A 22,826-nucleotide genomic window follows, 5' to 3' on the forward strand; every position below is an offset into this window, starting at 1 on the left:
ATTAAGCGTTCAATCTCCAATCAGCTTCAGAGAAACTAGATTTGGGTGTAGGAAGGGTCCCTGAATCAGAAGGTCCTTCCTCAGTGGAAGTCTCCAAGGTGGTAGAAATGCCATTATATTATTATCAGGTATTTGTAGAGCGCCAATAGATTCCGCAGCGCTGTAAACATAGTCGGTGTACAGGATAGCTTTTGTAGGGGTCAAGTGGTAGAGGGCGGCCCTGCCGAGAGTTTCACTGTTGTAGTCAGTTCTTATGAAGCGATCTGTAAACAGCTGGGCCCATAGGCTTACATTCTAAGGGGTTCAAGGGGAAAGCAATGGAGTTACGAAAGATTAGTGTTGGTTGTATGCATCCCTGAATAGTAGAGGTTTTAGGGAGTGCTTGAAGCTGTTAAAACTAGGGGAGTCTCTTATGGAGCGAGGCAGGGAATTCCACAAGATGGGGGCCAGTCTGGAGAAGTCCTGTAAACGGGAATGTGAGGAAGTAACAAGAGAGGAGGAGAGGAGGAGATCCTGAGCTGATCGAAGGGGACGGGAGGGAGATGATCTAGAGACAATTTCTGAGATGTAGGGGGGAGCAGTGCAGTTGAGAGCTTTATATGTCAGGGTGAGGATTTTATGTTTAATCCTAGAGGCAAGAGGAAGCCAGTGAAGGGATTGGCAGAGAGGTGCAGCAGATGAAGAGCGACAAGTAAGGAAGATGAGCCTGGCAGAGGCATTCATAATGGATTGTAAAGGAGCTATGCGGCAGCTAGGTAGACCAGAGAGGACGGAGTTGCAGTAGTCGAGGCGGGAAAGGATGAGAGAGTGGATTAAAATCTTGGTTGTATCTTGTGTAAGGAAATGTCTAATTTTAGCGATGTTTTTAAGGTGGAAGCGGCAGGCTTTAGCCAAGGACTGAATGTGAGGAGTGAAGGAAAGATCTGAGTCAAGTGTGACCCCAAGACATCGGGCGTGCGGGGTAGGGGTAATGATGGAATTATCAACAGTTATAGAAATTTTGGGGGTGGAGACAATGGAAGAAGGGGGAAAAATAAGGAGTTCAGTTTTGGAGAGATTTAGCTTAAGGTAGTGAGAGGACATCCAAGATGAGATGTGAGAAAGACAGTTAGTGACACGGGTTAGTAAGGAAGGAGGTAGGTCTGGTGCAGAGAGGTAGATTTGGGTGTCATCGGCATACAAATGGTATTGAAACCCATGGGACTTTATTAAGGAACCTAGTGACGACGTGTAGATTGAAAAGAGAAGGGGACCAAGGACAGAGCCTTGAGGTACCCCAACAGAAAGTGGTAACGGGGCAGAGGATGCTCCGGAGAAGGCTACACTAAATGTACGGTTAGTCAGATAGGAAGAGAACCACGAGAGAGCTTTGTGTCACATAAGCCAAAGGATTGGAGGGTTTGGAGCAGAAGAGGGTGATCAACAGTGTCAAAGGCTGCAGACAGGTCAAGGAGGATAAGCAGAGAGAAGTGGCCTTTGGGTTTTGCTGTAAGTAGGTAATTGGTAACCTTGACAATTGCTGTCTCTGTAGAGTGATGGGAACTAAATTCAGATTGCAGTGGGTCAAGAAGAGAGTTTAGTGTAAGGAAATGGGATAGACGTGCATAAACTAGCTTTTCGAGGAGCTTTGAGGCAAGAGGGAGTAGGGAAATAGGGCGGTAGTTGGAAGGGGAGGTTGGATCGAGGGAAGGTTTTTTGAGGATAGGTGTGACCAGTGCATGTTTTAGAGATGAGGGAAATATACCAGTGCTGAGGGAGAGGTTGAAAATGTGTGTGAGTATGGGGGTGAGGGTAGAAGAGAGGGAGGGGAGTAGCTGTGAGGGCATGGGGTCGAGGGGACAGGTAGTGAGGTGGGAGGACAGTATAAGGGCAGAAACTTCATCCTCATTAACAGGGGCAAAAGAGCTGCATATTTGGATATTTGGGTTTTGGGTGATCGTGAGCTTTTGGGGGGTGCGAGATTGGAAGTATGTTGAGAGCTGATTTCACTTCTGATGGAGTCAATTTTGTTGTTGAAGTGGCTGGCAAAATCTTGAGCTGAGAGAGAGGTTGTGTTAGGAGGTGGGGGTAGGCGGAGAAGAGCGTTGAACGTGGAGAACAGACGTTTAGGGTTAGAGGAAAGAGTAGAGATGAGATTAGAAAAATATTGTTGCTTATAAAGATTAAGGGCAGAATAGTAGGAGTTCAGGATGAACTTGTAGTGAAGAAAGTCAGCTGAACTCCGAGATTTCCTCCAATGTCGCTCAGCAGTACGGGAGCACCTGCGTAGGTATTGTGTCAGAGGAGTATGCCAAGGCTGAGGATGAGAGTGTGGCTTCTGAGCTAAGGTTGGAGGGGCCAGAGTGTCAATGACCGATGTAAGGGTGGAATTATACTGGCAGATAGATTGGTCAGGGCAGGAAAAAGAGGTGATGGATGAGAGGAGAGGTTTGAGAGAGCTAGCGAGCGGATGCAGATCTAGTGACTTAGTGCTTCTGTGAAATTTGGTGTGAGGGGTAGAGGGAAGGGAAGTTGAAGGTAGGGAAGTGATGTTGCAAGTTAGGAGATGATGGTCAGAGAGAGGAAAAGGGGAGTTTGTTAAATTTGAAAGAGTGCATCGATAGGTCAAGGGAATGACCATCTTTGTGAGTGGGAGAGTCAGTCCATTGTGACAGGCCGAAAGAGGAAGTGAGTTGAAGAAGTTGTTTTGCAGAGGAGGCAGTGGGATTGTCAAGAGGGATGTTAAAGTCGCCAAGAATGAGGGCAGGGGTGTCTGAGGAAAGGAAATCTCCACCAGATCCGCATACCAAATCCTGCAAGGTCAAGCTGGAGCTATGAGGATCACCGAAGCCCTCTCCTGTTTGATTTGAGCAATTACCCAAGGAAGAAGAGCAAACGGAGGGAATAGGTATGCTAGACTGAAGGTCCAAGGAACCGCCAGAGCATCTATCAGTTCCGCCTGGGGGTCCCTGGACCTTGACACGTATCTCGGGAGCTTGGCATTCTGACGGGATGCCATGAGATCCAATTCCAGCTGACCCCACTTGAGAATCAGATTAGAGAATACCTCCGGATGGCGTTCCCACTCCCCCGGATGAAAGGTCTGCCTGCTCAGAAAATCTGCCTCCCAGTTGTCCACCCCTGGGATATGGATCGCTGATAGACAACAAGAGTGGGCCTCCGCGCACTGGATTATTTTGGTTACCTCTGTCATCGCTAAGGAACTTCCTGATGACTGAGGTAAGCCACTGAAGTTATGTTGTCCGACTGGAACCTGATAAACCGTAGTGAGACTAACTGGGGCCAAGCCAGAAGGGCATTGAAGATTGCTCTCAATTCAAGAATGTTTATAGGAAGAACAGACTCTGACTGAGTCCAAACTCCCTGAGCCTTCAGGGAGCCCCATACTTCTCCCCACCCTAGAAGGCTGGCGTCTGTTGTCACAATCACCCAAGACGGTCTGCGAAAGCAGGTTCCCTGGGAGAGATGATCCAGAGACAACCACCATTGAAGAGAGTCCCTTGTCTCCTGCTCCAGAGTTATTCAAGGAGACAAGTCCGCATAACCTCCGTTCCATTGCCTGAGCAAGAGGGAACTTCGAAATATCTGTCCAATTTACTAGACTTCGCAGGAGCGACCACTACTGTGGAATCACAGTCGTCTAAAGTAACCAAAACCTCCCTGAGCAACAGGCGGAGGTGTTCTAGTTTAAACCTGAAAGTTACAAGCTCCGAATCAGTCAGAGGCAATAAACTTTCTGAATCTGAAATTTCACCTTCCGATGGAACTTCCATACCCTCCACCTCAGTTCCCTGGGAGGGTACATCCGAAATTGCCACCATTGCATCAGAAACCTTACTTACTGCATGTCTGTCTTTCCTCTTACGTTTGCCTTGCAGAATTGGAAAAGCAGACAACGCATCAGAAATTGTGGAAGACATAAGCGCTGCTATGTCTTTTAAGGTAACTCCAGCGGGCACTAGAGCAGAAGTACAGGGCACTGCTTGAGCGGGCGTTAAAGTTTGGGACGCTTGGGGAGAAAGCTGCTTCATACTCTGAATTTTGTCATTAGACTCCTGAGAAGCATATGCTTTTGAAAAATTTTGCTCATGAAAAATCTTTTCCCTATAAATTAAAGCCCTCTCAATACATGAGGGACAGAAAGGGATTGGTGGTTCCACATTTGCATCCAAACACATGGAGCAAGTAACATTTTGCACGGCTCCTATGTCCATACTGAAGCACAAAAAGATGACAATGAAATAAAAACTTACTTTTACACAAAAAAGTTTGATTACAATAAAACGTTACTGTCCCTTTAAAATATAAAATGAAACTTTTTTACTACATGAGGAAAATGTGCCAAAAAAAAGGTAATAAGTTAATCAAATTACTTTAACTCAAAAAAGTTTGATTATCTAAACCGTTACTGTGTCTTTAAAATTTAAAAGGTAGCCTTTTTTTACTGCATTAGGAAAAATGTACCCCATCAGCTAATCAAAGTAAATTTCAGACACCCTTACACCTCAGCAACTCTGCTGAGGCGCCTACCTGTCACTCACTCCGTTATTTTTTTGGACTGGAACGATCCGGATCTTCAGGACCCCAATAGTGCTAATACCGCTTGCTCAATTGAGTAAAGAACCATGCGGTTTTAGTGCCACAATGTGCAGATGTCCATGTGATGCTAGAACGGCTGAATACTGCGCAGTTTATTTAGGAAGCGCGCAAACCAATAGCCCTGCCCATCGTGGGCGTTAAAGAAAATCTCATTACCCGATCAGCTTATATGTTTTACATAAACCGTTAGGGAAAAAAAACAGCATAAACAAAAATTGAGCTTAACTCCCAGCCCCAGTACTTATGGCTGTCCAATACCCTCCAAATAAGAGAGCTTGATGTCCCAACATAAAGAGCCCCTTGTCTGAGCCTTATATGTTAACCATTGATAAGATTAAAGTGCCCACTTTCCTCTGAGTTTTCTTTCCCAGAATAAAAAAAAGTCAGCACTTACCTTTAACTATGTCCGACAGCAGGACAGTCCGGCAGGTTTAAGAGGTCCTCTCCCTCCCATAGCCCTGTGGAAAATGATAAAGCCTTAGGCCATCAGGATAAGGGCAGCATAAATGTATGGGAGGCGCAGTGAGAATTATGTCCCACCAGTTCCCATTGCTCTAAAGCCACCAAAGCCCTACTGAAGAGACTGATATGGACTACGGCTACACCCTAGAACAAAGCAGCACAATCTTGCACTACTTTAAAAATAATAAACTTGATTGAAGAATCTTTTACCACATCCTATCACTAACGTAGGCAAAGAGAATGACTGGGGTGGGAGGGAAGGGAGGAGTTATTTAAGAGCTCTGCCGTGGTGCTCTTTGCCTCCTCCTGCTGACCAGGAGGTGAATATCCCATTAGTAATTAAGATGATCCGTGGAGTCGTGTCTTAAAAAAGAAAGAGTTTTGTTTTTTTTAATTAAACTGTGGTAAAACACTACAATCTAATTATTATTATTGATCTCTACCTGAAATTGGGATGTTCTGGGAGACAGACAGCTGCACGTCCCCAGTTCCAGGTGGCATATCGATCACCAAATAATCCAGCTCCCCCCAAGCTACCTACAAGAGAAAATGATAAATGTTCACTTATATAAACTTTTTAAATTATTATTGAGGTAATTATTATTTTTCTCCTTCCAATAAACTACAGCTAAAACGTTGATCAAATATGAATGACTGGAGATAGTTTACCTCCCAATAATTTCATAATTATCTAGCATTTCTAATACTATATAACTAAATCAGTAATTTTCTGATATAACTGCAAAAATAATCTGCAAAGTTATTATTCTAAAAATTATACCTTTCACTAGAAAACCATGATTTAAAATCTGGTCTTACTGACTAGTGATTTAAATCAATTTGAATTAAATCAAATTGTACACTGACTTTTATTAATTAATTTACCCACTTTTCATGTACCTTAACAGTGTAAATTCTGGGCTTCCCAGTTCTACGATTTGGAAGTGCAAAACTTCAGAAGCCAAATTCTACATATCTGTCACTAACTGGCCTCAGCAGATAAAGTACTGAAAAAATGTATGTTGCTATAACTAAATTAGTGTGGTAAATTCTTGTCTATTCCAGTAGCAAATACAAATTGGCTCCTCCAAATAAGGCAAGGGATGTGGGGAGTATGACCATTTAAAATATTTTTCACCAAACTAGGGTTGTTTTAAAATGTATTCAGAATGTTTTCACAAACGATTAATGTATTAGAATGGCCATGAATAAACCCTATGTTGTAAGAAACATCCCTAGCCCTGAAACTAGCAATATTTTCCTGTCAGGTACAGTTTTCTCCCTTTTGTATGATGTCATAACAATTCCCAGTAATTTGTGTCCAGAAACAGTGACCTGTATCATTCTGACTTACTTGTCTTAGGAGCTTCTCAATGGCAGACATGACCATCAAACCCCGCCATACAATCGGTGCAGTCTCCTCCACCAGGAAGCCCATAGACATGCTGAATCAGAGACACAATGTAAGACTGTGATCATTCAAGTCATCCTTTGTATCTCTATTAATGAGACTCTGACTCACACTGTGTGAGCATTTACTGACTCAGCCTGCAAATCATTTAAGGTACTAAACAAAAGAAAAGGAAAGTAACTAAATCTCTAAACCACATGTCATCATAACTGAACTTAAATCTTAATGCACAATCACAACTGCCTTGTGAGGTTTTCTTATAAGGTACTTTAACTACAAGTTTAGGAAATTTGTATACTTTGTTCCATATTTTCTGTCAAATAATAACAAAAGGCAAAATGAGTCATACACATGTAATTTATACAATAATATTGTCTGCAGCACCTTTTCTTCACCATCTGACTCTGAAAAGTCTATAAAATGTAGAGAGTATTATAAGAACTATAATTTTTAAGCACAGGCATGCAGGGATTTCTCACCAGCGTATCCCATAGTTGACAAGAGGAATCATGAGGTTTTCTGGGAACAAAATAAAGAGGGAAAGTTAGCTAACACCAGTGTATGGCTTTGTAATACCACACACAAGTAAAATGTTAATAAAACATAGGTACACACATTCAACTGAAACCGATTTTATAAATCTAAAAGAAAATGTTGGAAATCACTGATAAAAAATGAATTGATTCAAATGTAACCAGATAGCTAATTCTTGAACCAAAACAAAACCCCATTTACTGTTTGAGAAGGGTAGGAGCCTAATACAGAATATCACTAAACCCCATCTATTGTTAGAATCTGTTTAACAATATGTATTTTAAAGGTATATGAAACCCAATTTTTTTCTTTCATGATTCAGTTAGTGCAACTTTTCTAATTTACTCCTAGTATCAATTTTTCAATGTTCTCTTGGTATCTTTATGTTAAAAGCAGGAATGTAAGCTTACGAGCCGGTCCATTCTTGGTTCAGAACCTGGGTAGCGCTTGCTGATTGGTGGCTAAGTGTAGTCACCAAACAGCAAGTGCTAAACCAAAACTGGGCTGGCTCCTAAGCTTAAATTTCTGCTTTTTCAAAAAAAAGATACCAAGAGAACGAAGGAAAATTGATAATAGGAGTAAATTAGAAAATTGCTTAAAATTGCATGCTCTATCTGAATCATGAAAGAAAAAATTTGGCTTTCACATCCCTTTAATGTAATGAAAACCTCTAAAGCAATGAATACAAACAGTGCTACTCAAAAACAATTAAAATGTAAAGAATTTTAATAAAAAAAACAAAAACTTATTTTTTCTTATTTTTGAAAATAAACAAAAACAATATGAAACCCCTTTTGGCAGTTATAGCTGTTTTTATAATTGGTCCTTAAAGGGACACTGAACCCAAATTTTTTCTTTTGTGATTCAGATAGAGCATGCAATTTTAAGCAACTTTCTAATTTACTCCTATTATCATTTTTTCTTCGTTCACTTGCTATCTTTATTTGAAAAAGAAGGCATCTAAGCTTCTTTTTTGGTTTAGAACTATTGACAGCACTTTTTAATTGGTGAATGAATTTCTCCACCAATCAGCAAGAATAACCCAGGTTATTCACCAAAAATGGGCCGGCACCTAAACTTACATTCTTGCATTTCAAATAAAGATACCAAGAGAATGAAGAAAATTTTATAATAGGAGTAAATTAGAAAGTTGCTTAAAATTGCATGCTCTATCTGAATCATGAAAGAAAAAAATTGGGTTCAGTGTCCCTTTAAGTTCTACACATCAAATTGTCCTTTTCTTCATAACGTGTTCTGCTGGAGGATGTTCACTTGTGTCCAAGATATGCACCTAGAGTGATAGAGGCTCCAACTACCGCAATACCTAATATCATCTTGATCGATACCCAGGATTAATAGAATGAAGGCCTAGCAAATCCACAAAAGCATCCCAGCCTCATTGATCCAAGATCCAGTTTTGCAAATGTCTGTTCAGGTATTCAGTCATCCATCTTGCAATGGAGTCTACCATAGGTGACATCACTCTAGTCACGTTCTCTACACACATACCTCCAAACAAAACAAAAAAAGCTACAATGTGCCCCCAGTTCACCTTATCTTGGAAAAGTTCCTCTACTACTGCTGAAAATCACGGCCGTACAGTGGATAGGGTTAAATGGAGGAGTCCTGATATCTGCCTAAAGTCCTGATGGTACAGACGGGAGGCCTCATCTCCAGTTTGACTCAAGGTCTGGAGTACTGCTAGAGGCACTGGCCTTAAAAGGTCATTATTAGCATCCTCATCATCTACTGCTTGGCCTACATCTGGATCAACATTCCAATTTCTCTGTCTAATGTTCAGCTCATCCTGGGATGCAGGGACTGGGGAAGCAGCAGATGCTGAGTTTATGAGAGCAGCAGGTTGTCAGTATATTTATGAAAATCTTAGTAGTGCTATCCAAATAATATATCAGCTTATGGCAGGTTTATGACACAATACAAACAATAATTTTCCTTAAAAATAGAAACCCTTAATCAACATGCATCTACTAGAAACAATAAAATTAATATAAATACCTGAACTCTTTTATTTAGTTAATATCCATGAACATTTTTGAAATATATTTGCAATAAAAGGAATATGAAATAACTTTATATGCGCTTGAAAACTATTTAAATATGCTATGCAAAGTTCATACACGCTTATCTTTAAAACCAACCTTATTTATAAATAGCCTTTAACATCCAAGCAATACAATTCTTAACTGTGCTCTTAAACAATAGGATAATATATATATTCTGCTATTTAACTGCAATTTATCCTAATACAATATTGACGTAAAACACCAGAACTTTCATAGATAAATCACTTAGTCTACCAGATACAAATTTAAACAATACCTAGGCTTATAAAATATTAACTTGAAAAACACACTGCTTCTTTAAATATTTTAACTGTACTTTAAACTGCAGTGACTTAGAATTTAACTAATAGTCTTGCCAATAACCTTGAATACGTTACCAGGGTAAAGAGCAGTTGATATCCAATATTCCTTAATAGGAATTGTTTCACCTCAGAATACCAAAAAGTGTAATTTTGCAGTCAATGAGAAAGTGGTAGATCAGCTTTGCCAAAGTAAAATGGTCTTTTTCACGCCCAGCAGGAACCAGTTTTCAAATTTAGCTCAGCAGAAATCTGTCCCTCTTCTCCTTCATGCATTCACTTAAATAACTTTTTCACTCATTTATGAAACCATGGGAGTGGCCCTACGAGATCTGACCATCCCATTGGTTAGGTGGGATGTCTATTTGGATTGGCCCTTGGTCACCACGGAAACGCATCCTTTAAGCAGTTAAATCTCAACTGCTATACCGGTATCGGCCCTTCGGTGGCAGCAGACAGTACAAAACAAATTCATCCTTAACATTTCTAAACATTTTTAGACAGTGAAATATTTCTTTAAACTATGTAATAACTGCCATAATTTCTTGTATTAATCTCTCTTAACATCAATCATAGATGGAGCAGCATCAGATCAATTCCCTGATCGTTTTGATATCAAATATGTTATATTATTAACATTTTATTATATTAAGGCAATTTAATACTGCTAATTATTAGCTTGAAATGCATTACAATTTTATCAGTATCCTGGCATTTATATATAAATAATAGCCTATTTTGAATTCAGTATTGTATTGTATTCCAACAAGAATATGCCATATTTTATGTTTCTAATAAGCCCAGGATGTATGAACCTTCTTCATGCAGATCTGAGATTATATGTCTGAAAAATATAAACAATACAGAGGTTATTAAACATTTTTGACTGACTAAAACAGTTACCTCCCAAGCTTAGCAAATATCCATGTAATAATAGAGAATTAGACAATTTCCCAAATTTCTATATTTAATACATTCTGAGGCATGCATTCAATATAGAAAAAAAAAAAATTATTTGCTGTATGTTCAGTAGGTTTTCAGAGTCACACCTTAGCATTTGTCTGTGTTTTCTAAGGTCTTTACTGCCCCGCCCACATAGCATGGGGTCAATCCACGAGTAGTTGTAAAAGTCTTAATACAACATATTTTCTGTCTAGCTAGCAGTGCAGACGTGTATTTGATGTTTAGGGATAACTAACACCTATGTGCATAAAAGCTGTTTCCCTATGATTTTGACCAGTTCCAAGAGGGTATTTCAGACATCTCGTCTAATATATTTTGTGTGGTGTCACCTATCTGACAATCTATCCTCTTAATTTGCCTTTTATGACTCATCTTGTCTCAAACTGTAAGTTGATTATAGCAAATTTGGTATGGGCCTCATGTTCACACTTTAGCTAGGAATGACTCTTTTAAAGTAATCCTTAAGAGTTTCCTGTGTAATTGAAAAAGTGGGGGAGATTTAAACCTGTTTGAAGTCAGTTCTTCTGAATGCAATGAGTTATTTTCTACTGATCAGTGAAATATCTGATCAAAGATACAGATTTATTAATCTTGAAATATATGATTAAAATATATATTTATTGACCTCACATATACCTTGACAAGGTGCAAAGTCTACAAGGGTAAGAGGTGGATTACTTTTGGTTGTATTATCCGAGAAAGCATTAGCAGCAGGAATATATGAAGTATGGGGATGCCCAGGTGGATCTGCTGGTGTGCCAGACAAACCTTCATCATCACAATGATTATTATTTGCAGCAGGAGCGAAAAGATTAGCAGAGAACACATGATGTTGTCCCTCATCCCATTCATACCCTCCTCTGTGACAGCTTATAATGAATATAGTTCACCACTATGTCCACCACTATGTGGGTATGGTCGTACCCTTCTCTCCTAAGGTGAGGCATATTTTCCAAGAATAATATGGCGAGAGACTGGCAAATAATAGTAATAACAAAATAAATTGTTCAACCCCACCAAAATACCAAAATTTTGTAACCGTTATATTTAGTTTAGAAATATAGATATTGACGGCTGATAAGAGCCATAGGCCCAGCAAGTCTGCCCGATATTTCCTAAAAGTATAAACTTATCTAGTTTGAAGGATAGCCTTATCCCAGGCATTTTTAAAATCCCCCACAGTGTTTGTCACTGTGGAAGTTTATTCCATTAATCAATAACCGTTTCTGTAAAGAAGCTTCCTCAAATTACCCCTGAATATACTACCCTTCAGCTTGAGATCATGACCCCTTGTTCTTAAATTCTTCTTTTACTCACAGCTTTAGCTTTACTAAGCCCTTAAATATACTTGAAACAAGTTGATATCATATCACATCTTTCACTTCTCTCCTCTAAGCTATACATATTTAGGTCATTGAGCCTCTTCTGTATCCCTCTGATGCTTTTTCACTCATCATTCTCTGCATTGCACCTCCTCTTCCTTCTACTCTCAAAATTTTTAAGGGACATTCCCTTCTTGACACCATTTCTTGCTTGAGCAATGTACAAGGACACATTATGTTTAAACAAGTGATACCTCAGCATTCATTTGAAAAAAAAAAAATGGTTTGTCATTCAACACTCGTGTGAGCAACATTTCTTCCCAACAGCTCAAGTGGGTGTCTACAGGATCACTATAGGACATACAACCCACAGTCAGAGTGTGCTAATGGGTTCATATCATGGTTACCTATACCTTGTGGAATGGGTCAAATTGCTGTTACTTGATATGTAGTTGTTGCTACTCATAAATTAAGTGTAGGAGCAATAATTTGTGGAAAGAGGAAAATACAGGCCAACTATTCAGAATCATGCGTTACAGCAGAAGACACACATTCTCACATATGCAAGGAACACTTCCTCAAACATGTTAACTGTTGTAGGATGCAATACATACAATTACTGTATCACACCTCAGACAGCCATATTATCAGGAATCGCTATTTAAAAACCATGTGAAAATGTCTTGTCCAAACAAATCCACTCTGACAAACTCCACTGTAAGCAAAAGGGAAAACAGAGGCAAGATAGCGGCACACACACACAGATAACATATCTACATTTTATTATGCAACAACAATCACATATACAGCCGTATGCCAAAGTTTAGGAACCCCTGACAATTTCCATGATTTTCATTTATAAATAATAGGGTGTTTGGATCAGCAATATCCTTTTGATCTATCAAATAACTGAAGGACACAGTAATATTTCAGTAGTGAAATGAGGTTTATTGGTTAACAGAAAATGTGCAATATGCATGAAAATGAAATTAGACAGGTGCATAAATGTGGGCACCCTTGTCATTTTGTTGATTTGAATACCTGTAACTACCTAGCACGGATTAATTGGAACACACGATTGGTTTGGTGAGCCTATTAAGCCTTGAACTTCATAGACAGGTGCATCCAATCATGAGAAAAGGTATTTAAGTTGGCCAATTGCAAGTTGTTGTTCTCTTTGACTCTCCTCTGAAGAGTGGCAACATGGGGGCCTAAAAACAACTCTCAAATGACCTGAAAACAAAGATTGTTCAACATTATGGTTTAGGGGAAGGCTACAAAAAGCTATTGCAGAGATTTAAGCTGTCAGTGTCCACTATGAGGAACATAGTGAGGAAATGGATGACCACAGGCACAGTTCTTGTTAAGGCCAGAAGTAAAATATTGGAGATGCAAAGGCAAAGGATGGTGAGAATTGTCAAAAATAGCCCACAGACCACTTCCAAAGACCTACAACATCATTTTGCTGCAGATGGTGTCACTGTGCATCGTTCAACAAGTCACCGTATGGGAGAGTGATGCGGAAGAAGCTTTATCTGCACACACGCCACAAACAGAGTCGCTTGAGGTATGCAAACGCACATTTGGACAAGCCAGCTTTATTTTGGAAGAAGGTGCTGTGGTGACTGATGAAACAAAGCTTGAGTAATATGGTCATAACAAGGGGCGTTATGCATGACAGCAAAGACAGCGTTCCAAGACAAACACTTGCTAGCCACAGTAAAATGTGGTGGATGTTCCATCATGCTGTGGGGCCAGTGCCAGTACTGGAAATCTTGTTAAAGTTGAGGGTCGCATGGATTCCACTCAATATCAGCAGATACTTGAGAATAATGTTGAGGAATCAGTCAGAAAGTTGAAGTTATGCCGGAGCTGGATATTTCAACAAGACAACGACCCAAAACACTGCTCAAAATGTACTCTGGCATTTATGCAGAGGAAAAAGTACAATGTTCTGGAATGGCCATCCCAGTCCCCAGACCTGGATATCATTGAAAATCTGTGGGGTGATTTGAAGCGGGCTGTCCATGCTCGGCAACCATCAAACCTAACTGAACTGGAGATGTGTCAGGGTGCCAGGAATCAGACTGAGACGAGAAGTGCAAAAATAATCACACCTTTATTAATAGCAAAAAAATAATAAAAAAGTCCAGAAGTCAAATAACAAGCCAGGAGTCAAAACCAGAGCTGGTAGTCAGACGAGCCGAGTCAGGAGCCAAAGCGAATAGTCAGACGAGCCGAGTTAGGAGCCAAAGCGAGTAGTCAGACGAGCCGGAATCAGGAACAAGGAGAACAGCAGAGTCAGGAACAAGCCAGGGATCAGGAACCAGGAGGGACGTCAGACAGCCAGGTAATACACAGGAACTAGAACTCTCACAAACAGGTCTGAGACAACGCAAAGGGCAAAGCATACTAAACAGAGGCCCTTTAAATATTAAGTGATGACATCACAATTCTGAGACTGCAACATGTCTCACATGGATGATGTACACCAGTCTGGCCATAAAAGGACATGCAGGAAATGAGCAGCATCACACGCTATGTACCAGAGTCAGCAAGAGAGGTGAGTAAAATGGCTGCCAGCAGCACATGGCAAACAAAGCAGGGAAAAAAACCCTGACAAGATGTTTTGCAAGGAGGAATGGTCCAAAATACCTTCATCCAGAATCCAGACACTCATTACAGGCTATAGGAAGCATCCAGAGGCGGTTATTTCTGCTAAAGGAGGCTCTACTAAATATTATTGCGATATTTCTGTTGGGGTGCCCAAATTTATGCACCTGTCTAATTTCGTTTTGATGCATATTGCACATTTTCTGTTAATCCAATAAACCTCATTTCACTACTGAAATATTACTGTGTCCTTCAGTTATTTGATAGAACAAAATGATATTGCTGATCCAAACACCCAATTATTTATAAATGAAAATCATGGAAATTGTCAAGGGTGCCTAAACTTTTGCATACGACTGTAAAAGTAGCATAAAAGTGAACATATACTTTAAAAAACAAGGGCACTTTAATTTAATAAAATGTACAAACATGCTTTTTTTTTAAAAAAAAAAAAAAAATACTTTTGCATAATGGTAAACATAACGCTGATCCTGTGCCCGCAGCTCCTGCTTTCATTAACATATTGATGACGATCCGGCTTCCTACAATCGTTGCGTGCTTCACGAGCTGGACGCCAATGGGGCTACACAACAATTGGAGGAAGTCTGATTTGTCATCGATCTGCTAAAGAAAGCAGCAGATGCGGGCAGAGGATCGGCGTTATGTTTACCATAACGCAAATGTAAGTATTTTAAGAAAGAAGCTTCTTTGTGAACTTTAATGAATTAAAGTGCCCCTGTTTTAAAGAGTATTATTTGACACTAGGCTTTAATTTGTTAACGTTTACAATCAATTTAATATACTTTTTACCCCTGTTATTTCCTTTTATCTAGACCTCTGCAGATGTTCCCCATATTTCAATTCTTTTGGCAGACTTGCATTTTAGCCAATCAGTGCTGTCTCCTAAGTAACTCCACAGGAGTGAGTACAATGTTATCTATATGGCCCACATGAACTAGCACTGTCTATCTGTAAAAAAAAACCTGTCAAAATGCACTGAGATAAGAGGCGGCCTTCAAGTGCATAGAAATTAAAATATGAGCCAATCTAGGTTCAGCTTTAAACAAACAATACCAATAAAATTGCATGCCCTATCTGAATCACAAAAGTGTAATTTTTACTAGACTGTCCCTTTAACTCAGTCTTCTACTGGTACAATATGTGCCCATAGGTGTGAAATACAGGATGTCTTAATATGCTGCATGTGATTTATTTTTTTGAATAAACATGAATAGACAAATATGGCTTGAATTGTATGGCTGCCTATTGTCATAACATATACATGCACTGTGTCTTTTTGTACCTTTTTGAAGAAAACACTTTTTTTATCATAAGTTGATATATTCTCAATTATTGTGCTTAATTAGGCACCAGAAAGCTACAGATGAATATATTTAAAAAAAATATTTTTTTTTGACACCTTCTACAAATGACCTTTAGAATAATTCAACTTTTTATAAGAGATTAGTCATAGCAAGAGATTAGCAACATGCCATATAAACCTGTATGCTCTATGTGTATAAATCATATTGAAAGTATGTTGGACTTACAGAACACCCACCCATTAGTCATGTAACAAACATTGCAAACTCACTGAAGAAGTATTAATAGCACAACTGTGTCATGTGACAAACATTGCTAACTCACATTGAAAAAGTATCAATAGTGACATCACCAAGATTATTAACATATATAAGGAAAAAAAAAATCACATATAAAATGCAAAATACCTTATAACTTGTTCAGTAACTTAAAGGGATAGGAAATTCTAAATTAAATTTGCATACATTCAGATAGAACATGTAAGTATGATACACTTTTAAATTCACTTCTGTTTTCAAATGTGCTTAGTTCTCTTGGTATCCCTTGTTGAAAAATAATATGCACATATCCTACAGTAGTGGGAGCTAGCAGCTGATTGGTGCCTACACACATTTGTCTCTTGTGGTTGGCTTACTAGATGTGTTCAGCTTCCTGCCAGTAGTGCGATGCTGTTCCTTCAGCAAAGGATAACAAGAAAATAAAGAAAATGTGATAATAGAAGTAAATCGGAAAGTTGTTAAAATTGTACATTCTATCTAAATCATGAAAAAATAATTTGAGGTTTCCAGTCCCTTTAAAGGGACAGTCTAGTCAAAATTAAACTTTAATGATTCAGATAGGGTATGCAATTCTAAACAACTTTCAAATTTACTTTTATCATCAAATTTTCTTTTGACAGTTAGACACTGCTAGTTCATGGGTTTCATATAGATAACATTGTGCTCACTCCCGTGGAGTTATTTAAAAAGATAGATAACACCTTTACTACCCATTCCCCAGCTTTGCACAACCAACATTGTTATATTAATGTATTTTATAAAGTTGAAACCTCTATGTTTCTGCCTGTTTCTAAGCCACTATACACAGCCTCCTATCTCATGTAGTTTTATAGCTTTTCCCAGCAAGACCATGATAGTTCATGTGTCATATAAATAACATTGTGCTAACTCCCATTGAGGTATTCATGAGTCAGCACTAATTGTCTAAAATGCAAGTCTGTAAATAGCACTGAAAAAAGGGGGAAGTAGGCAAAGGCTTAGATACAAAGTAATCAGAGGTAAAATGTATATTAATATAACAGTGTTGGTTATGCAAAACTGGGAAATGGGTAATAAAGGGATTATCTATATTTCTAAGCAATAACAATTCTGGAGTAGACTGTCCCTTTAAGAAAGAAATTATTATAATCTAATAATAGGACGATAAAGGTCTAAATCTTATTTATTTTTTTTAGAAACGACAAGAAATGTGATCTCATATCCCATCAGGATAATATAAATCCCATTGTGAGCCACAGACAAGACCCTAAGCTCTGTAGCTCCCCCCTACCCCTTCATACACATTTGCTAGACAGGACCATGATTCACTTGGCTGCAACATTGCTGTGGCAGTCTGGCCAGGAGCTTTCATCCATTCTTCTCTTCCACTATGCACAAGGTGCTGTCTTAAGTGACAGAGTCCAGCACACAGGGACAAGAAAGAGGAGAAGGACGTTCTAGGCCTGGCAAAGGCACTAACAACATAAACAGATCTAGACTGCGTGGTTCTGTGTAAAACAAGAACACAAAAACGAGAATGGAGATAGAACCAGATGCAAGGCTTCATAGCAGAACAGAAAAGTATGGGAAGTGGGCGAAAACATCTGGTGTGGGTGAATACAGGAGAGGAGCAGGCACCTGGCCAGTGAACTTATATGTGCATAGGATTACAGAAGTCATGCACCTAGCCTGGGATCTGATGTGGGCATAAGAAATGTAGAATGCATGTAGTTGAACTGGTGCTCAATGTGGGCAAACGAGTGCATGTGGTATGTACTTAGTCTGCCTTCTGATGGGGCCATAATAATGTATAGGACATGTAAATGGTTTGTGGAGGCTGCTTTGGAGCCCTTTTTAGTGCAGGATCTCACCACAGAGGTGGCACAGTTAAATTAACCAGAACTTGCTTAGAAGTATCGGTGATCCCTTAAAAGGCAATAAACAAATCTTGTTTCTGTGTAAAAACTGTGCTTTGTCCCAATTACAAAAACCTGAAACTTTGGATTTCAAAATGCTGTAAACAGCCTAAACCAGCTATTTGATTGGAAACATTTCAGATTACAGAATTTGACTTTTGGCCTCTCTAGGGAGCATGGGACAACTACAATTTTATACAAAAGCAAGAGGTGTTTAAAGTGAAAGTAAACTATACTGAACCTCTAAGTGGCAATTGAAATTACAAATCAATTAAGGGGGAGTTTAATTCATGAATTTCTTTTTTTTGCTATAATAAAACTATAATTTTACATTTAGATCCGCTAATCTAAACCGCCGTCACTCCGCCTGGCTCTAAAAAATTTTTATTTTTAAATGATGAAGATCATCTTCTACTTTCTGATAGGTCCCCCAGTGGCGTCTGAATTCTAACTTTACGTCCATAAATTAAAGTGCGCATGCGTGTCTCATTGAATTTAATGACAACAAACAAGCGCGTTCATGAGACACGCATGCGCATTGCAGGTGGGACCGCTCTTACTATTGAAAATGGAAAATCTGGAAATGAGCGGGTGGGTGGTGCAAGATAAATATCGGTATGTTCATACGATACTGAATAAAAAATAAATAAGAAGGTATTTCTTAAATAAAAGTTAGCGATTAAATAGAAGTTTAGGAGATGAATAGATGTAATTAAAGTTTGGTCTGAAAACGTACTTTCACTTTAATGCCCTTTTAATGTTGTATGAAAGGATCAAGGAATCAGAAGTCTCACAATGACATTAAACAATGGTCACTTACTTTCAGACACCTCTGGGTTTCCTGTCAAATTCATCATTTTGGGAATTGATGGACCATACACATCAGCATCCAGCAAGCCTACGGAGTTAACCTTTAGATACAGGAAAAAGAACATCAGACAGGACAGACTAACACAGGGGTAATATATCTAAAATAAGCACTGGAACAGAGGGTCATGCATGATGTTAGAGCTAATGTATTTCCTCTGAATGAATTCACTAATATGTCTGTATTTACACAAGACTGAGGGTGACACATGAATGACAGATCTTTAAAGAGCTAAACATATCACCTCATAGTACTGAGGTCCTGGTGCAGTGTGTATCTCCAAGACATAAGCTCACCTGATCATTTGCAGCTATTCCCAGTGCCAAGTTCACTGTTAAAAAAAATAAAAACAGTATTATTTGCATTTCTGGAAGTAAACAAATGCAGTATTTACAGCATGGATTGCACTACAAGTCTGTAATAGCATAAAGGTAACTGTACCTGCTGTGGTTGATTTGCCAACACCTCCTTTGCCAGAAGCCACCACTACCACATGCTTTACGCCAGGAATTGGCTTCTGTTTTGGCAAACCACGAGACATCACTTGAGCCTGCCTCTCCTTGAGTTTCTCCTCTCGGGATGCTGAGGACTAGAAGGAGAGACCAGCAAGTGAGTTGGTGTAACACAACACAAGCTGACTACTGCTGCCATTGTTTGTCCCCTAGTGTGAAAACGTAAGCCAAACAATACATAAAATAAAGTAAATGGCAAGTCAGGTGTGAAAGTATATACTATAGGGAGGACAAATCTGCTCCAATCATTGACATGTAAGCAGTACAGGTATATGCCGCTTTGGATTCCAGATAAAGAAACATTGATTTTGAAGGCAGATAAGACCAATAGGCCCAGCAAGTGTGCCCAATATTTCCTAAATGTATAAACTTATCTAGTCGGTAGGTTAGCCTTATGCTTGTCCCAGGCATTCTTAAAGTCTCCCACAGTGTTTGTCATTTCCACCTCTTGTGAAAGTTTATTCCATGATGTTTATTGAAAAACAACAGTTTATTATTAATAACCGATAATAATAATAATTATTATGTTCTTAGGTGGATAGTTGCTTCATTCTAAAAGGCACAATGTTTTAAATGTACTATTAAACTCATTTCACATTTAGGAGAAAGCTGCAACATCTTTAGGACCAGAAAAAGGGTGTTTGTATGTTTGTGTGTGTACGTGTGTCTATATATTTGTTTGATAAATTATGTCTTGTCTCTTACAAATATTGTATCATTGTTGTACTTTTATCATTTGTATCTATGAACAGCGCTGTGGAATTTGTTGGCACTTTATAAATAAAGTATAATAAAAATAATATATAAAAGACAGAACAAAATTTCTTTGAGTTGTCTTTCAGACATACCTATAAGACTATTCTATAAGTCTGCAAGATCAAACAAAACAAATGGTAAGTATGCACATACACGAAGAACTATGTGCTAGAATTATTAACCCTGGTAATGTGTGTGTACTGTATACGTAGATTTTTGACACAGGACAGGACTGTGCATTAGCTTATATTTAAAGGGACAGTATACTGTAAAATAGTGTTTCCCTTAATGTGTTTATAATTGCTTTTTTTAACCAACTGCAGAGTATAAAATGTATGAGATTTGCTTTTTAAGGTTTATTTGTGTATATTAAAGCTCTGATTGTGTGTTTAGAAGCCACAACCTAATAAAATAGGTTGAGCTTGTAGGTATAATCAGATCTCATTACTGTATCACATTGTGTACATATACCTGTTTCTTTATCTTATGTCTGTCCATAAAACAATCGCCAGTACTTGGAGAGAACAATGGAAAATCAACATTTTATTACCTTATCTCTGCTATATCCCACTGGGAGTGTAATTTCTTCTGCTGGCTGTGTTTACAAAGTTTATCTATAGCTTGGACCTGCGGCCACAATCTTTCAGAATAGGTGGGGATACCACATGCTAAATCAACTATTTAAAATGCCAATATAAGGGTAAAGGAGCTACTTGTATACAATTTAATACACTCCAGCAGGTAAAGTGGATCATTGCAAACAAATTAAAGGGGAGAACATTTTTGAGTAAACTGTCCCTTTAACTAAAATACCCGATATATTACAGAGAAAAAAAGCTTTGTTGGGGTATGAGCAGGTGGTGCAGCAAGTCTAAAAACACCCAAAAAGCACTAAAGTAATTAGCATTTTGACAAAATAGATACTGCAATGTAAAGATATTTATGTCTAGTGTCCCTTTAAAGGACATTAAACCCAAATTTTTTCTTTTGTGATTCAGATAGAGCATACAATTTCCATTTTACTTATATTATAAAATTAGCTTCATTCTCCTGATATCCTTTGTTGAAAAGCATACATAGGTAGGCTCGGGAGCAGCAATGCACTACTGGCAGCACATATATGCATCTTGTCACTGGCTCACCCTATGTGTTCAGCTATCTTCTAGTAGTGCACTGTTTTTCTTCAACAAAATACAATACCACCAAGAGAATTAAAGGGACACTCAATCAAAATTAAACTTTCATTATTCAGATAGAGCATGTCATTTTAAACAACTTTCTAATTTACTTCCATTAACAAAATGTGCACAGTCTTTTTTTATTTAAACTTTTTGAGTCACCAGCTCCTACTGAGCATGTGCAAGAATAAGTGTGTATGCATTTGTGAATGGCTGATTGCTGTCACATGGTACGTGTATGCATTTGTGATTGGCTGATAGCTGTCACATGGTACAGGGGGAGTGGAAAAAGACATAACTTTTAAAATTGTCAGAAAAAAAATCTGCTACTCATTTGAAGTTCAGACTAAGTGCTATTGCATTGTCTTGTTATCTTGCATTTGTTGATTATGCAAATCTACAGTGTTGACTGGTCCTTTAAGTAAATTTAAAAGTTGTTTAAAAATATATGCTCTATCTGAATTATGAATGAAAGATTATGGGATTTATGTCCCTTTAAGAGCCCCCAAAAAAAGGAGTATGTACACAACTAGACTAAAAAACAAAAACAAATTTAAGAACCAGGCTTAAAGGGACATAAAACACAAAGTTTTTATTTCATGACTGAGATAGAGCATACAAATTTAAACAATTTTAAATTTACTTCTAATATCTAATTTGCTTTGTTTATCTTGCTATCCTTTGAAGAAAAAGCATACCTAGGTAGGCTCAGGAGCAGCAATGCACCACTTGGTGCTAGCTGCTGATTGGTGGCTTCACTTACACGCCTGTTGTAATTTGCTCACCCAATGTGTTAATCTAGCACCCAGTTGCTGCTGTTTCAACAAAAGATACTAAGAGACTGAAGCAAATCGGATAATAAAAGTGATACTAAGAGACTGAAGCAAATCGGATAATAAAAGTAAACTGATAAGTTGTTTAAAATCATATGCTCTATCTGAAGCATGAAAGAAAATCTTTGGGTTTTATTTCTCTTTAAATTCTAAGAGCTGCGGCTTCCTGATTTGTCTTGCCCTGGTATAGTCATTCCATATGTATTATTATATCCATTTACAGGGTCATAAAGTATACAATAATTATTTTTATAACAATATAGTCTAGAATCTATAGCACAGGATCACACTAAGAGTTCCATGTTCAAGCTGCCAGTACCTAAAATGGCAGGCATAGGGTTAGAGAGCTGTTTGAGAGGGATCAGGGAGGTTGGTGGGTAAGGGAAGATCCTACACTGCAAAAAATATAAAAATAAAATAAAAATATTTAATAATTAAAAAAGCCATAGATTTTCATACTGGCAGACTGTATGCCAGTACCTAGGATGGGGGTGACCAGTGGGGGGTGAGGGAGGAAAGAGAACTTTTTGGGAGAGATGTGTCAGGTGGGAGGATAATCTCTACACTATAGCTAAAATTAACCTTACAAGCTACATAATTAACCCCTTCACTGCTAAAAATAATAGAAGTGTGGAGCGCAGCTGCAATTAGCGTCTTTCTAATTGCCAAAAAGCAATGGCAGAGCCAAATATGTCTGCTATTTCTGAACAAAGGGGACGCCAAAGAAGCTTTTACAACCATTTGTGCCATGATTGCCCAAGCGATATGTAAATAATTTCAGTGAGAAACCCAAAATTTGTGAAAAGTTTACATTTTTTTTTATTTCATTGCATTTGGCAGTGAAATGTTGGCATGAAATATACCAAAATGGGCCTAGATCAATACCTTGGGTTGTC

The 22,826-nt window shown here is 38.5% G+C and overlaps 1 protein-coding gene across 1 annotated transcript in view; it reads right to left on the bottom strand.

Annotated features, from left to right (window-relative positions):
• NUBPL (NUBP iron-sulfur cluster assembly factor, mitochondrial) overlaps positions 1 to 22,826 on the bottom strand; it is an 82,446-nt gene that overhangs the window by 56,420 nt on the left and 3,200 nt on the right. Inside the window, exons 2-7 of the mRNA XM_053697927.1 lie at positions 19,093 to 19,240; positions 18,948 to 18,982; positions 18,604 to 18,694; positions 6,952 to 6,991; positions 6,416 to 6,506; positions 5,505 to 5,598 (exon numbers count right to left, since the gene is read on the bottom strand). Coding sequence (XP_053553902.1) covers positions 5,505 to 5,598; positions 6,416 to 6,506; positions 6,952 to 6,991; positions 18,604 to 18,694; positions 18,948 to 18,982; positions 19,093 to 19,240 — 499 coding nt within the window. The remainder of the gene's footprint in view (positions 1 to 5,504; positions 5,599 to 6,415; positions 6,507 to 6,951; positions 6,992 to 18,603; positions 18,695 to 18,947; positions 18,983 to 19,092; positions 19,241 to 22,826) is intronic.

The sequence above is a fragment of the Bombina bombina genome, chromosome 1 (genome assembly GCF_027579735.1).
Source record: "Bombina bombina isolate aBomBom1 chromosome 1, aBomBom1.pri, whole genome shotgun sequence".
Lineage (NCBI taxonomy): Eukaryota > Metazoa > Chordata > Amphibia > Anura > Bombinatoridae > Bombina > Bombina bombina.